This window comes from Lissotriton vulgaris, chromosome 5 (genome assembly GCF_964263255.1).
Source record: "Lissotriton vulgaris chromosome 5, aLisVul1.2, whole genome shotgun sequence".
Classification (NCBI taxonomy): domain Eukaryota; kingdom Metazoa; phylum Chordata; class Amphibia; order Caudata; family Salamandridae; genus Lissotriton; species Lissotriton vulgaris.
Genome location: NC_141693.1, coordinates 976,548,589 through 976,564,542, shown reverse-complemented (window position 1 = coordinate 976,564,542; position 15,954 = coordinate 976,548,589). Strand labels below are relative to the sequence as shown.

The 15,954-nt window shown below is 44.8% G+C and overlaps 1 protein-coding gene across 1 annotated transcript in view; it reads right to left on the bottom strand.

The window, feature by feature from the left end:
* The window catches only part of C5H10orf90 (chromosome 5 C10orf90 homolog), a 922,340-nt gene extending 917,137 nt beyond the window's left edge, over positions 1-5,203 (bottom strand). The window contains exon 1 of the mRNA XM_086920249.1: positions 4,982-5,203. Coding sequence (XP_086776375.1) covers positions 4,982-5,147 — 166 coding nt within the window. The 5' untranslated portion in view covers positions 5,148-5,203. The remainder of the gene's footprint in view (positions 1-4,981) is intronic.
* Positions 5,204-15,954: the final 10,751 nt, after the last annotated feature.

Genomic DNA, 15,954 nt, shown 5'->3' with positions numbered 1-15,954 from the left:
CAGGAGGGAAGCACATACATGCCATTCTAGAAAGCAAGAGTTCAGAAAGCAATGTCCAGTTACTTTCACTGCTCATAGACAGAAGCAGTATCTGCATGCCAACACAGCAAAACAGCACACAGCAATGGGGCAGTACTCCTCTCAACAACTCTTCAGCTCTTGTTCTTGGCAGAATCTTCAGTCCAGAAGTGTTCTAAAAGTCTGGTTTTAGGTCAAATACTTAAACCCCTTTTGGTCTTTGAAGTTGGCATTCTTGAAAGGATTGTCTTTGTAGTGCACAAGTTCTTGTCCTACCTGGTCTTCACTCTAGACATACCTCAGGGGGGCAAGACAGCATCACGAGAGGCCAGGCACAGCCCTATTCAGGTTTCGGTGACAACTCCTCCCACCACTCTAGCTCAGGAGGCACCATCAATCTGGTCATGGCCCCAGGATATGCAGGGCACACCATAACTCCCTTTGTGTGACTGTCTAGAGTAAATGCACAAACAAGCCCCTGTCAGTCTAAACCAGACTTTGATTCCACAGGCAGGTAGAGCAACATGATGGTTAAACAAGAAAATACCCACTTTCTAAAGGTGGGATTTTCAAACACATAATTTAAAAACCATCTAGGCTTTTAGTGTGGAGGAAAAGGTGGCGCTCTGCCAAGTATACAGCTGTCAAATGGACATGGATCTATTTACAATGGTGCTAACAGGAAAGAGGCGAACCTACTAACCCCTTACTTTGTGATGGAAAACCAACCACGTATAATAATTGCAACAGTCCTGTGCACACATAAAAATCAAAGTTTGAATAGTATAAGTTTGTATTCCACACAACAAGACAACATTCGCTGTAGTTTTCTTGGTTCCTTTAATGTGTGTTGACACAAAGAACAGCCAGCCGACACATTTTTCGTCAGAGAAACAGTGGTCTCCGACTCTTCAGGGCTGAAATTGATACAAAGGAACTTACTCAGTACATAGTACATATATTCCAAGTTATTGTACAAGTTCCAAAGTTTATATTAAAGTAACATCCTCCAGAATTCGTGAAAACCAAAGGTTGATGTAAAACCACAGAGTTTTGTGTGGCAGACCCATAATCTGGGCTGCGTGACAACTAATACTTGTTTGTAAAAAGTGATACCTGGGACACACTTACTGTGCAAAGGAGCACTTAATGAACGCCAGATTGGATTGTGCTGAAGAGCGTTGAAACAGTTGCTATCACACGAACCCGTGACTGAAAGAAACAGTAAGGCACAAGTGACACACATTCGCACAAGTGCCACCAATAGCGTCCCCGTGTGGTAAGAGTAGTATCAAATCTTGAACAAAGACGAGTAAAAAAAAAAATACCCAAAGTCTCGGTGGACGGTATGAGTAATCTGCATAATTACATGGATAAAAATGGGGGGGGAGGGCGGAGAGGGTTATCAGAACAGAAGGTCAAGAAAGGGAAAAAGGCGTGGAGTTAGTGGAAAACAGATTTAAATTCCACAGGTTGTTCATACAGGAAAATCCGTAATAGAAAACTGGGTATTAGGGACTCACCCCTGCACCAGTGTTAATTCCAACCGGGTCAGGTTACCAAGAGAATAACTTAGTGGCCAGGAATAATTATTCCGGGATGTATTCAAAAACTGAAAGGAAAGAGGAAGGGTAGATGAGACACAGCAAAGGCCGGGTAAAGTACGCTGTTACTCCTTAAATATTCAAGAGAGCATCCCTGTATGTAGATGCTACAGAAGTAATGTGGATTCTAGTAGAGAAAAGGAGGGATAAAGGAGGACATAACGTGAGGACAATGCCTAGAGTGTACTCAGTTGCTCGCATTATAAAATAGGTATTTTGAATGAAAGGTAGAGGATGGGCAGCAACCAGGGGTTTAAATAAAGAACAGGGAGCTGATCATAGTGAAAAATGATTATATAAAATATTATTACGTAAAAGGGCCAAGGAAACAATGTAAACATGCATTCATGCACCAGGGATGCTCACCAGGATGGCGGTAAGAGTAGCACACCGGCATCCACAATGGCAAGGTTTAGCGGCAAGGATAATGTTTACTGCGGGACCATTAAAAAAAGAAGGAAAAACATAAGTCTTCTAATAGTTAGAGATCAAGTCTCACTCTACCAGTATTCGGGCCAATGCCAGCAATAAAGCCTCACCTTAAGGATATAAAGTAAAGATCAAAAACGCCAATACGGGGTCTAGAGGATGGGATAATTCCAGTCAAGGCTACCTGCACAATAGACAAATGTTAACTGTTTAATACACCATGTGAGACGGCTTGTTGGTATCTGATAATGTCATTTTCATAAAGTCTCTGAGGTGTGTCTTTGAAGGTAAGTAGGTAAACGCCTGCCATTGCCAGAACTGTCATTCAAGTAAGAAGCCTTTTCCTATTCAGCATCCTATGGCACAGGCTGGAACGAAATACAAGATTAATATGACATTAAGAGGCTATTGTTGGCAGGTGATTAGTTTGTCATAGTAACTGATGGTTCAAACAGCATAACTATCTGTACCACCAAATTGAAACCTATTTGCAAGGCTGGACTCGCTGTACGAGACATTGGGTGTTTCCCGGGAGGCTGGAAGGGTGGGGGGACAGTTTTGTAGCAGTGCAGCAATTTTGAAAGTACCATCTGCAAAGTCCCCTATATATCCAGTAGTTCTCAGACAACAAAAGTGTCAAGATAACTCTGGTAATGTTGCTGGTGGAGAGAGATTGGAGTTTTGCTTAGTGGCAGTATTGACTCATATATGGTAGCTCAGATGATTAATATGCCTACTGCAAAGGATGTGTACCATGCAGATCACAGAACATTATTTTAAGAGCACAGCTTAGAGGGTTACTGCTTTGGTAACAAATACTTTTTTGTTACTGTGCAGTTCATACGTTACAATCAAAATCTAGCACAGCGAGCTATGACGCATCATCAAAGAGTTCCATACAATCTACATGGTACAGGTTAGAAAGTTATGTTTTTATCCGAGTCTTTCATTCTCCTAATGTTGCTAAAAAGGGTTTGTTTGGGTAGATATAAATTCTTTTTAGTAAAACCAACCCTAACCACTGTTACGTTCTGAATCTTGTTTGTGCTACTCCAGACCAAGCACTCTTACAAAATGGCTTCAGTATGGATGGCATGTGAATCCTACCCTTCATAGTTTCCTTTGTCTTATGTAACATTTTCTATACACTGATTTAGTGTCTCTCAATGTGTGTGTGATGTAAAGTTCTCTGACACGCTATTCTGGAATGAGAGGAGCTACAAAACAAGTGAAATACAGGTGAAAGAGGGTTATGAAGAGATGAGGGGCACTGTTGTAGGGTGATAGTGATGGAATCACTGAAGCCCCAACAAAGATTGTCATATCCTGGTGTACTCTAAGATCCTTATTTACTATAGTTTAAAAACGAATATAATTGAATATATAATGAAAATTGTGTTGTAGAATGTGCCATTTTGACTTAATTTTCTTGGGGGGAGAACCTCCAAACTCTCCTTGTAGTGATCAGGCTCTCTCGCTGCACTCAATATGCACCCTACGGGTTGGTCTGACAAAATTTGAAAGGGCTGCTTTGGGTTCCCAGTCCGGCTCTGCTTCCATGTTCCTAAAGTGCCAGCTGCACCCATAAATGAAATATTCTAATTTAAAGAATCGATATCAGCAGAGATTGCTGGGCAGAGATGGACCTTACAAAAGTGAACAAGCCCTGCCCACCCATTAATAAAATATTGTCTTTTATAAGAATGTATTTGTGGAATTGTTGCTGTCTGAATAGGAAACTTTTAATACCTGATTCTCAGCCAGTGTGACTGTGGAGTGGAATGTTGATGTGAGAGGTGGCAGTGGAATGTTGGTGAGTGAAAGAGTCAGTTGGTGGATGGGCTGAGCTGCAGGAAGGCTGCTCCTGGTGGGGCTCAACTTAACATCATATCCTGAATAAATATACTTGGAAGAAACTACATGGATTGGACTTTCTTTTATTCACTACAAAACTGTATTCTATATTCCATGACAATCACTTTTGGTTCATGCAAAATATACCCAACTTGGAGTTTTGAATGTATCAAGAATGGGAAAATACAATGCATAAAAACATTAAAGCCATATTTGTGTATCCTCGCGCACCTCGGAGAAACATCGTTTGGCTGCTTCTTGTTCCTTAAATATAGCAGCAACACAGATTTCAGTAATACCCTCTATCTAAATATTGAGAAAAAGTTTTAAATATTTATACGTTTTACAGCTGTGGTGCCTTCCCGAGCGGGAAACACAGCGGCGAGCTCAATTATATGGTCCTCTCATGTTGTGGTCAGCAGAACCGCTGTGTCTTATGCCCTGCAAGAATCATAAATGTTTTGTGCATTCAGTGCTAGTAACAACACAGCGAAAGAGTTAAAGAGTTTAAGGGTATCGAGATGAGAAGAAATGAAGCAAGGTATCCAGCAACCATTAAAGTAAAACTAATTCACCATTTATCTCTTTAACAAATACAGTTTCCTCTGGCCTCCTAGTCATCCTTCACTCTTATAATAAGGCTGTTTTTTTTACTATATTATCTTTTATTTGCTTTCCACATCAACAATGCGGAACTAAACACAGAGTGACTGCCACAAAAGTAAAAGTAAACGTCCCTGGGTGGAAGAGGAAGACATATCCGTATGTTCTAAAACACATCACGGAATGGGGAATTAAGCACCACTCAAAGAACGACTAACAAGTATAAGCAGAAACGTTTACGAGAATACGTCAAAGCGCGCACCTTTACAAACTTCGGAAATGTTCTTCTGACAACCGAAAATGTGCACAATAATTTCGGTCAAATATTGTACTTGAAAATTTGAAAAGTTTTCAAAAGTATGTGTGAGCTGCTTAAAATGATGTATGCAAACGCCGATATTGATAACAACGTGTATACACTGAAACCAGAGTGTATTTTCCACGGTCGCCAACTCACTAATTATTAAACTTACCTGTGGAAGCTCTTTTTCCGCCGGAGGCCGAGTTTAGGCTGAAGTACAGGTAAGTAGTGAAAGACCTGTTGTGCTGGGACCAGTGTGCTTCGTTTACAGATTTTAGGTTCATGTGTGCGTGTCGCGCGCACTTGAGGAAGACGGGCGTCCTTTCCCGGGAAGGCATGTTTCAAAGCGTTCTTTAATTAAAAGACGTTCGGGGCCGTGTGTTCGCCTGGCTCTGCAGGCCAGCATCCACTTGTTGCAATGGTAACGGCGGGGAAGGCACGGCCTGCCCTCTCCGAGAGCTCGCGCCACTGGCATGAATAATTAATGCACATCCACCTCCCGCCATTAGCATTCCACCCAAGCAGCACAAATGAAGCAATTCATTTCTTCTTCCTCCCATCAAAAGAGCGGGCAGAATTAACGAGGTTTATCGCAGGAGATAAGACGAAGGCCCGCCTCATTTTTTTAGTCGGATTGGTTAGAATGAGTGTCAGTAACTGACGGTTTTATTATTAGAGGACGAGTACGGTCTGTGAATTTACAGCCTGTTAGGGGCATTGTTATTTCCTCCATGTGCGGAGATATCAGGGAACAGCACATAAATCTTTCATTTTTCGCTTTAATATTTAAGGATGTTCTTTGTTTTTTCTTTTCCATCCTGAGCTATAGTGAAAGCAGATCTAGGAGCATATAAATGCCTTGCCATGTCTTCATTGGATGCTTTTTGCTCTTTTAACCTCCTCGCACACGGACGTTTGAGGAGTTTTCGAAAACAGAATGCACAGAACTTTCATGGAGAAACTGCAGTCAACACAGTCGGGGTTAGTTTCAGCATTGTGAGTCAAATGTTTATGCTGGGCCATGGCCGATGCCACATTAAGGCCACTGTAAACTACTGGGTTTACGCCAACAAGGGGGCACCTGATTACTACAAAACATATCATGATGGTCTTCTCCTTAGGGAATGTAGAGCACTCAAAGACAAGATATTTGTCCTGGCTCGGTGCAAATGCATGTTGAATAAACGTTCGCACATAGCGAAGCAGAACAGTACAATTCAATCCAAACATTAATATATCATGTTCATGTTCTTTGTTTGTATGTGCTATGTTTTGCACTTAAATAGGAATTGACACAAGCTATTTGATAAATTGTTGCACGCAATCTGTTAATGTGCACTTAAGTTGCTGTTATCTGCTTGCATTCGAAGCTCCATAAAGGTGTAGAGCAGCAACAGAGAGAAAGCATACTAAAGCCAGGGCCACTTGAATTATGGCAGGAGAAGGCCAAGTTATGAGGCAGGGCTGAGTAAATTATGCAGCAAGAAAATGCGATTCTGTGGCACAATGCGGTACATTTTATATTTCATAATTTTTAGGTTGAGCCCAGGAAGCACCCATGCGTTGTCTGCAAGACCTGCTGTAAGCAGTATACAGAGTGTAACCCCCCCTGCTGCTTGCCATTAGTGAACTCCTCTGTCTTCCTTTCTTTACTGGCTCCTTATTGGTTGACACTCCTGATAGATCACTTCCGTTTTATGGCATGGAGCACCGGCTAACTACAGTTTTATTATGCTGGAAGTGTTTGTGTGTTTCGTTTAGGGACAAAGGGGCATATTATCAAAGAATAGCAATAAACATTGCTAAGCGCACTTAGCACGTTTCTGTTTATCGCCCTCTATCGCTAAATTACATCGCCGTGTTAGTAATGTATTATCAACGATTTGCTAACAGGCGAGGTAATTCCAGCGATAGACAGCGAGAAACAGAAATAGCACATGAAATCCAGCGATGATTTCCCAGCACTATGGAGAAGCTTGCTGATAGGGGAATGTGGACCTAACCAGCCAATCCACCTCCCATTATCAGTATAGCTAAGTCGATTCAAAAGCAGACGTTTAATACCTGCGATAGCTGCGGGTAGCGCAGCTTTTTTAATCGCTTTGCAGTTCTGGGGCTGTGTTGATAATAGAGCGAAGTTGTGTCTGCGAGTATTTTCATGACGTGTTAGTCAGGAACGCCTACTTTGCATGTCATTAGAGCGGCAGGGTCTTGGGCTCAATGTCAGCGGACTCGATAATTCTCGCCTCGGTGCCTACTCTAATCATGGGTCCCACTCTGCAACTCTGGGCAATAGCTTGCTTAATCTCCACAACGGCCCCAACAGCGCTGGGATGCCTGGCTTCACCTTGGGGGTGCCCAGGAGGGGACATCTCACAGGGAAAGCCAGGAAGGGTTTGGGAGGGCGGGATTTTTGATCTCTAGTTTACCACTCCAGATCTAAACCCCGTTCAGGTCGACTGAATCTTTATTGCCTGTCATTGAGGAAAGAAAGTGCATCCAATACCAGGTTAGTTTGACTAATAATGGGCTCGACTTTGAAAAACCACATACTACTTCTAAGTTTCAAAGGTTTATTATAGAGTCAATGATAACTGCAAATACAGGCATCTCAAAACGAGATTCAAAAGATATAAAGGCACTAATACAAACATGTGTTCTCTAAAGGCTCTTAGGCGACCAAAGAATATCACTAAAACTAATTCCGGAATCATCAGAGTTGCAAGAATAGACACAAATTGCAATCTATCCGTCATTTACAAAGGAAGGAAGGAATCAGGTTAGGCTGTCCCTACTCTGTACTGGATGGTATCCCTACTTAACAAAATCCCAACCTGTCAAAGGTGTCAGCTGTGAATGACTTCCTAAGAAGTTCACCCACTCTTAGTCTTAGGTGAAAACCTATGATCTCCAGTCATGACCCCTCTCTGCCTACCCATCCGCTCTCTGAAAGGTCCCCAGGCATCTGCTCTAACTCCACCCAGGGGTGCTGTCCCTAATGCAAAATCACAATTACAGTTGAAACGCCCCTCAAGAGACGCCCCTCACGTGTTGTCGGTTCTGGCTTATTCCATGATGATCTTCCTTTGGGCCTCGTGTTTAGCGTTGACCTTGCTTCGCAGGCTTCTTCTCCAGCTCGCTGATACCCTCGAAACATTCCTGAATCCTCCTCCATGTCTGTACCAGTCTCCTCGAACAGAGCTCTATTCATCAAACTCTTAATGGGAACCCCCCTCGCACCTGTAGACAGACATCCGCAACTTGGATCCCAATTCTCTTAGACTTCTAACAGAAGTTTGCAACTTATTTCTCGACACAACTCGACATGTACCAGCACGTGCAAATTAGAAAAAACCTTTTTTCTCTCTTCAGGCCTACAACAATTCTCGCAGAGGTTCTATTCTCTTCAAATCCCCTTGAGAATTAAAATAACATGTTAACACCTTATTCTTTAATTATGAGAAACACTTCTATGGAATATAAATCTAACGAATAAACAGAATTACTAAATAACATAGTGCAATCCATGTCATGTATAAGTGTACATTTCCAATCCTCTCCGCCCTGGCCATGAGGCCTGTTCCCTTCTATGCTTTGCAGCATGACATTCCTCCGTTAGCAGCTACATAACATGGATCCTGATTAATCACGTCTAATAAGACTAAATATTTTCCACCCATTTCTGCGTCAGTCCCACTTCTATATAAAATTTCTATGTTAACTACACAAGTCTAAGTATAGTTGAATGTATTTTCAACACTTACAAGCACTTCTATTATGGTTGTGCGACCGACTTGTACTTATGGTGCACTCATGCATTTTGTTCAGTTTGCGCTCTATCAGTTCCCCCCTGAGGTTCCGTGATGATCGTAAGTGGTGTTTTAGACTCGCACAAATATGGTCGAGTCTGGTATCTATGAACCGCAAATGACGAGTTTAGTGGGTGTGCGCAGTTTCGCTGTGCTAACCTAAACCGTTCGTTTGTTACGTGGGTTTTTCATCTGTACCCACGGGTTCCATCTTAGATATGGCGCCCATTTTGTTTCTTGCCCTCAAGTAGCCAGCGAACGGACGCTGTCCGCTTCACGACCCTGGGATTCCCAAGACTCTTACGGAAGACACATGTTCTTTGAAATTGTCTTTATGACGAGGGGGATGATACTGTAAGGCAGATGGCCCCGCTCGAGGCTCATCTTGCCGTGCCGGACTATTGTCTCAGCCGTGCATCTCATTAGGCACGTCCCTTTGATGCCTGTAGCTCGTGTTTCCTGATACCTCCCCTTTTACACCCTTTCCGATCTCCCACTGTATCTGTCTTCCTCTGCATCTGTTCTTGTTCCTTCTTCGATCTGTTTTACTGCCGATTGGAATGTACTAATGGTGGGAAGATGGGTTTTTACAGTTGGGAACTGCCAAATGTTTCCGCACTTATGCCCCGGACCTTAGACCCCTCTCGGGGATAATGATGGGAACCAAGTCGTAAACCTCTGTGTACCATGTTGTCCTATGGGTAAATTGTGTATAAAAGGAGCGCTCCACTTGTAGCAAGTTGAAGCAGTCTCCCCAAGTTGCACGTGTTGTACTTGTCGTGACTTCTGTGTTCCCTGCAGTAAATAAACCTCGAATCTTTGACGCCGAAGGAAGTGTCCCGTGTCTCTGTCATTTGTACGCCGGAACAGGTAACCCACGAAGGTTTCAGGTGTTGTCCCCTGGCACCTCTGGGTCTTAAATAACCCAGTCCTTCAGATGGCGCCCAACGTGGGGCTGCATCAGTGGTACCGGTCCAAGCCCGACGATCGTGAGGAACTTCGTGTGAAATCTCCGAGGGAAGGTGCACTCCGCTTCATCGATCCTGTTGTCGAAACAAGTGGCCCGAAGACTTTTCCCGCGAAGATTCCCGCCTCCTGACGGCTGCAACAGACTGCTGCCCTGACTGTAGACCTGTTTTGGCGCCTGGCGTAGACCTTGGTATAGCGAGACGACTGACGGGCCTTCCTGGTGACGCCATCGATCTTTGAGTTAAGTATTTGTGGGTCGCTCCCAGAGTCCTTGGTTGTGGTTCTTAGTTGTTGCATGGTTCCATTGCATTTGTGGTTCTTGGTACTTGGTTCTTTGTTGTGTTATTTGACATCTGCAGTTGTCAAAAACCGAGGGTTTTCGCTCTTTGCTGGGACTTGGTAAATCCCGTAACCCTTGACGTTTGTGAAACTCGGCTAGTGTGCAAGATGCCTGGTCGCAGTACTCTGTTTGGTTGTTTTAGACGTTGTGGTACGGATTCCCGACTGGAGGACTCGTGTCCGATACCTCCGGTTGGAACTCCCACTTATGAGCTCTACAGTAAGCACGGGCTAGGCCCGATTACTTTTAATAAATACTGGATTCGTTATACCAAAAACGATGGTGCCCTTAGTTGGCCACCTCATGGTAGTTTTGAGACCTCGATCTTAGATAATCTTGAGGCTAGATTGTTTGAGAAAAAGTCAAGGCCGGCCATGTTTGATGCCTTTCGGTTGTGGCGTAAAGAAGCCCGACAGAAAGAGATCAGACAGACTAAACGTAATCAGAGAGATGGTGTTGCTACCATTGTAAAGAAAGCAGAGCAGTTTCAGCGTGATAAGGAGGATAAGGAAAAGGAAGTGTTTGATAGGCTACAGCGTATGTCCATAGATAAATGCTATCCTGCTTTGCCTACGGAGTCGGATAAGAAGGAAGAATCAGTTGAGGATCCTTTAATGTCCTATCTTATGAAGTCGCCACCTCCGTATGTACAGGGTACCGCACTTCCTGTGGTTCCCCCTGTACCTGTTCCTCAACCTGTTCCTCAACCTGTACCCGTTCTTCCGACTGTTCCTGCTCCTTTGCCAATTGCTATTCCTACTGCTCCTCCGCTTCCACATACTCCTGCTTCCGCTACTGCTCCTGCTCTACTAATTCCTGTTGTTTCTTCTGTTTCTACCCCTTCTCTTGTTAGTCCTTTGTGCTATACTTCTCCAGCTACTCGAAGTCGTACTCCTCCTGTTGCGGCTAGCTTCTTTCATTCTCTTGGACCTGTTTTTGGGTCCGCTGGTTCAGACGGTCCTCAGAGACGTAGTCAGCTTCCCGGTAACAGGGAACGTGCTGCGCTATATAACATGGCGATGGGTTGGATGGCGCACCCTCTTAGAAATCCTCCACGTGCTGTACTTGATACGTTTTGTCAATTCAATGTACCGACACAAAGATTTGTGTTCGAAGAAATGTGCAAGGTTCTGCGCGATCAGATATCAGCCGATGCACCTGCCGATGTGTTGACCGCTTTGTCTGATCTACAACTTCAGTTCTCGAACGGACTGATAGTGGATACTAACGTTCGACGTGCTGTTGAGCGGTTGTTATCTTTCCGTCCCACTCCTATACCCCAAGCCTTGTTCGTTGAGGATGTAGAGAGCCAGTTCGATGCGTCCGGTCAGTTTCCCATGCGTGAAGTTCCGCCAGAATGGATGCCAGCTAATCCGCAGGCTCAACCTCCGGTATTGCCACATTTCCAGAGAGTATGGATACATCTCCCATGGAAACGATCAGAAGTGTTACAGGTAAAACAATCTTTGCCTGACCCTCGTAAAAATCCTGCAGGGTACTATAAAGAATTGTCGCAGCTCGTAGACGCTACGATAATGAATCTTGCCGATATCGATATGCTGTTTGGTAATGTCGTACCGCAACCGGTATGGGCTAAGATTCGTCAGGAGAATCATCCAAACGAATTAGGTGGTGATTGGGCTGCCCTTATAGCGGCGGATGGGTTGCAAACTGGTGGTGCTAAACCCGAGCAGTTGATTGCTGCTCTCCCTCAGAGGATAATTACCTTGATGAAAACACTTATGCCAGCTATGAGGGTGAACTGGGACAAACTGTCAGCTTGTAGACAGAAGAAAGACGAGAGTGTCTCCGATTTCTTTACGAGATTTGAGGAGGCATTCATTGACCACAGTGGTCAGGATATGGGTACTGCGGGTGGTCAACGGTTGTTTGTGGATAAATTTGTCTCTAACTTATTGCCCGACTTGAGCAATAAATTAAAAAATTCTGAAAGTGCGTGGGCTGTCTCTACGTCTGCTCAAATACTGGCTACCGCACAATATTATGAGAACAGAGAGAAAGAAGAGAATGACCGTGCTGATAAAAAGACGAAAGAGCTGAAAACTAAAGTGTTGTTGCAGCAAGCGTATCCTCCACGCTCGAATCAGAATGATTCGCAACAACGTAATCGATCGCAGCCGCAATCTAACAGGTCGCAATCGCGTAATGACTCCTCTTCACAGAGATCATCGTTGGGGTACAATCAGTGTGCCTATTGTAGACAAGAGGGTCATTTAAAATTCCATTGTCCTGCTTTAGATGAGCGTAATAGTGGTAACACATCTAGAGGAGGTCGTGGTGGTTCTCAGCAGACATCACGCGGTAGGGGTCGTGGTGCTCAAAATGATCGTTCAGAAAACTCATCAAATTCCAATAACTGTTTCGATAAACGTGGATCATCGCAAGGACGATCTGCGCAGTATAATGTAGATGATTATTACGTCGGTCAGGGAACTGACGACAGTAATTACTAGGACAGCCAAAGACAAGGAGAGGGAGTGGTATCAGTTCCGGTTGATCAGAGAGGGCCTTACGTCGCAGTTGCTACATCGGGCGTCGTTGAGCCTTTTCTGTTGGACACTGGTGCAGCGAAAAGTTCCATCATGCATTCGAAACTCCCTGGCGCACCTTTGTCTGGCTTAACAAATGTTTCCGTTGGATTCTCTGGCGCCCCCGTTAGCAATCCAGTTTCGTGCCCTTTGCCCCTTACAATCGGGCCACGTGAGCTTGAAGCTCCGTTAATTCTAACTACTGGTTGTGGTGAAAATCTTTTGGGCCTGGATTTGCTTAAACGTCTGTATGCGACTTTGTATTGTTCTCCTGCGGGAGTAAAGCTTACGTTAGGAGAGAGGGTTGTCTCTCCTATGTACTTGTCTCTCGATAAGCTTCCACCGGAATTGAGTTCTCTTCCTGCATCTCTGTGGGCAACAGGTCCCAATGACGTGGGCCTGCTCGACATCTCCCCTTATGTTGTCCACGTGAAATCTAATGTGCGATTGCCACGTATTCCCCAGTATCGTATCTCTCTTGACGGTGAACGAGCGCTGTTAGCGATCATCTATGATTTGATCGAGAAAGATGTTATTGAAGAAACGCGGGGAAACGTGTGCAACAGTCCTGTACTACCCATTCTAAAACGTACTGATCCTTCTAAACCACCTGTTTATCGTTTTGTTATCGATTTACGGGAGGTAAATAAAATTGTGATTCCTCAGTTTCCTGTTGTGCCTGACATCACGGCGCTACTGACTCTGATTCCAGCTTCTGCATCATGGTTCTCGGTGATCGATCTGAAGAATGCTTTCTTTAGCATTCCGATTGCCGAAGAGAGCAGAGACCTTTTCGGTTTCTCTCTTGGTGGTCGCAGCTTCCGGTTCAAACGCGCTCCTCAGGGCTACTGTGAAAGTCCATCTATTTACAGTCAGGCCTTGAAGGGTCAACTGGATGCGTTCACGTTGCCGGCCGGTGCGGCCTTAATCCAATACGTCGATGACCTATTGGTGGCCGCCGATACTCAGGACATTTGCAAAATTGCCACTATATCATTGTTGCAGCATCTCTGTGACTTGCATCACAAGGTGTCTCCTTCTAAACTTCAATATTGTTGTCAAGAAGTAACCTACCTAGGTCACTTATTGTCAAAGGAGGGAAGAAGGTTGACCCCAGAAAGAATCGCAGCAATTGCGCGCCTATCCGTGCCAAAAACCCAAAGAGATGTGCGTGCCTTTCTAGGTATCACGTCATACTGCAGGCAGTGGATTCCAAATTTTTCATTGTTAGCGAAACCATTGGTGGCTCTTACGTGCAAGGATGTTTCAACTCCTTTACCATGGACGGAAGAATGTCAGAAGAGTTTTTCTGAATTGCGTGACGCATTGTGTTCGGCTCCTGTGTTAGGTACTCCTGACTATAGCAAGCCGTTTACACTATACGTGCACGAGAGGGAAGGTTGTGCGTTGAGTGTCCTAACGCAACCTTTCGGTGATAAGCAGCGTCCATGTGCATATTTTTCCTCGACCTTGGACCCGGTAGCTAGAGCATTGCCGAGTTGTTTGAGAGCAACGGCGGCAGCCGCGGTCTCCATCCGACAATCAGCAGGATTGGTCATGGATAATATGCTTACGGTGATGGTTCCGCACGCAGTTGACACTCTTTTGAATCGTACGAAAACTCAGCACTTGACGAGTGCGAGGTTGTCAGGGTACGAGTTGACATTGTTGGCAAGTCATATTCAGATAAAACGTTGCAATGTTCTGAACCCAGCGACTTTGTTACCAATCAGCACAGAGTCAGATGAAATAGCAGAACATGACTGTTATTTGAGGACCGAAGAGGAAACGAAAGGTCGAGTGGACCTTAAAAACACTCCTTTGGAAGATCCCGATGGGACATTGTATGTGGATGGTTCATGTTTTAAATTGCCGAATGGTGATGTGACTACTGCGTATGCTGTTGTAACCTTGAATACTGTTGTTGAAGCTGCAAGACTGAATCAAAATTCTGCCCAGGCTGCGGAACTGATTGCTCCCACTAGAGCGTGTGTGTTGGCGAAAGGGAAGCGTGTGAATGTGTTTACCGACAGCCAATATGCGTTTGGCGTCGCCCATAGCTTTGGACGATTGTGGAGAGAGAGAGGTTTTATGACATCGCATGGCACGAAGATTCAGCATGGACAACTTGTGAATGATCTTTTGGATGCACTTACGTTGCCTAAGCAGGTAGCGATTGTCAAATGTAGTGCGCATCGTAAGGTGACGGATGATGTTGGTCGTGGTAATGCATTTGCGGATGAGACTGCTAAGGAGACTGCCCGGAACCTTAGCACTTGAATGTATGTGACGAGTTCGGTTAGGTGGCCTACAGAGACTAGTATGTGTGAAGATACTATCGAGAGTGTGAAAGCAATTCAGAATGAGGCCACCGAGACTGAAAAGACGAAGTGGAGAGAAAGTACGGGAAAGTTGGATATGAATGGTTGTTGGGTTGATTTGTCGGAGCACAAGAGATGGATGTTGCCGGATGCGTATGTGCTAGCTGTTGTGACAATGGCACACGGGTTAGCACATATCAGTGCGAAAGGTATTTGTAAGTTGCTATCCCCTGTGTGGAAGAATGATGGTATCACGAAATATGCTGAACGCTTGGTTAAGAATCGTATGGTATGTATGTTGTACAATCCTGGTAAGGGAACCCCAACTCCTCCTGGTAGTTTTGCTCCCCCTTCATGTCCCTTTGAGGTGATCCAATTAGACTTCATCCATATGGAGCGATGCAATAACCTGAAATACGTTTTAGTTGTGGTTTGCGCGTTCTCCCGATGGATTGAAGCCTATCCCCTCAAAGACAACACTGCTTTGTCAATGGCGAAAATCCTACTGAAGGAATACTTTCCTCGGTACGGAATGCCTCGGGTTGTATGGTCTGATAACGGAAGTGAGTTTGTGGGGAGTGTGATGAAGAGTGTGTGTAAGGGCCTTGGAATTAATCAAAAATTTCATAGCGCCAATCATCCCCAATCAGCAGGTTTGGTTGAAGGGTATAGCGGCACCCTTAAACTAAAGCTGGCGAAGATTCAGGCTACGACTGGTCTTTCGTGGCCTGACGCTTTACCCTTAGCTTTATTGTCCACTAGGGCAACCGTACACTCCCGAGTAGGGCTTAGTCCCTACGAAATAGTGTTCGGTCGTCCTGCGAATGTTTGGGGGGTCCCTAGACCGGGTGTGTTCTGTAATCTTGAGTACCCAATGTTGATTGACTATCTTCATGATCTGACTGCTAAACTGAGGTTAATTCACCAACAGGTTTACGAAGCATTGCCGACGCAGACGGAGGGTCCAGGCCACCAGCTCCAGCCCGGAGACTGGGTGGTAACCAGAAATTTTGCTCGTAAGAAGAACTTGGAACCCAGGTTTACTGGACCCTACCAGGTCCTCCTTGCCACGAGAACTGCCGTTCGTCTAGAGGGCCGGAAAAATTGGGTGCATGCCACCCATACGAAGAAAGTCCCTATACCGCTTCCGGCAGACT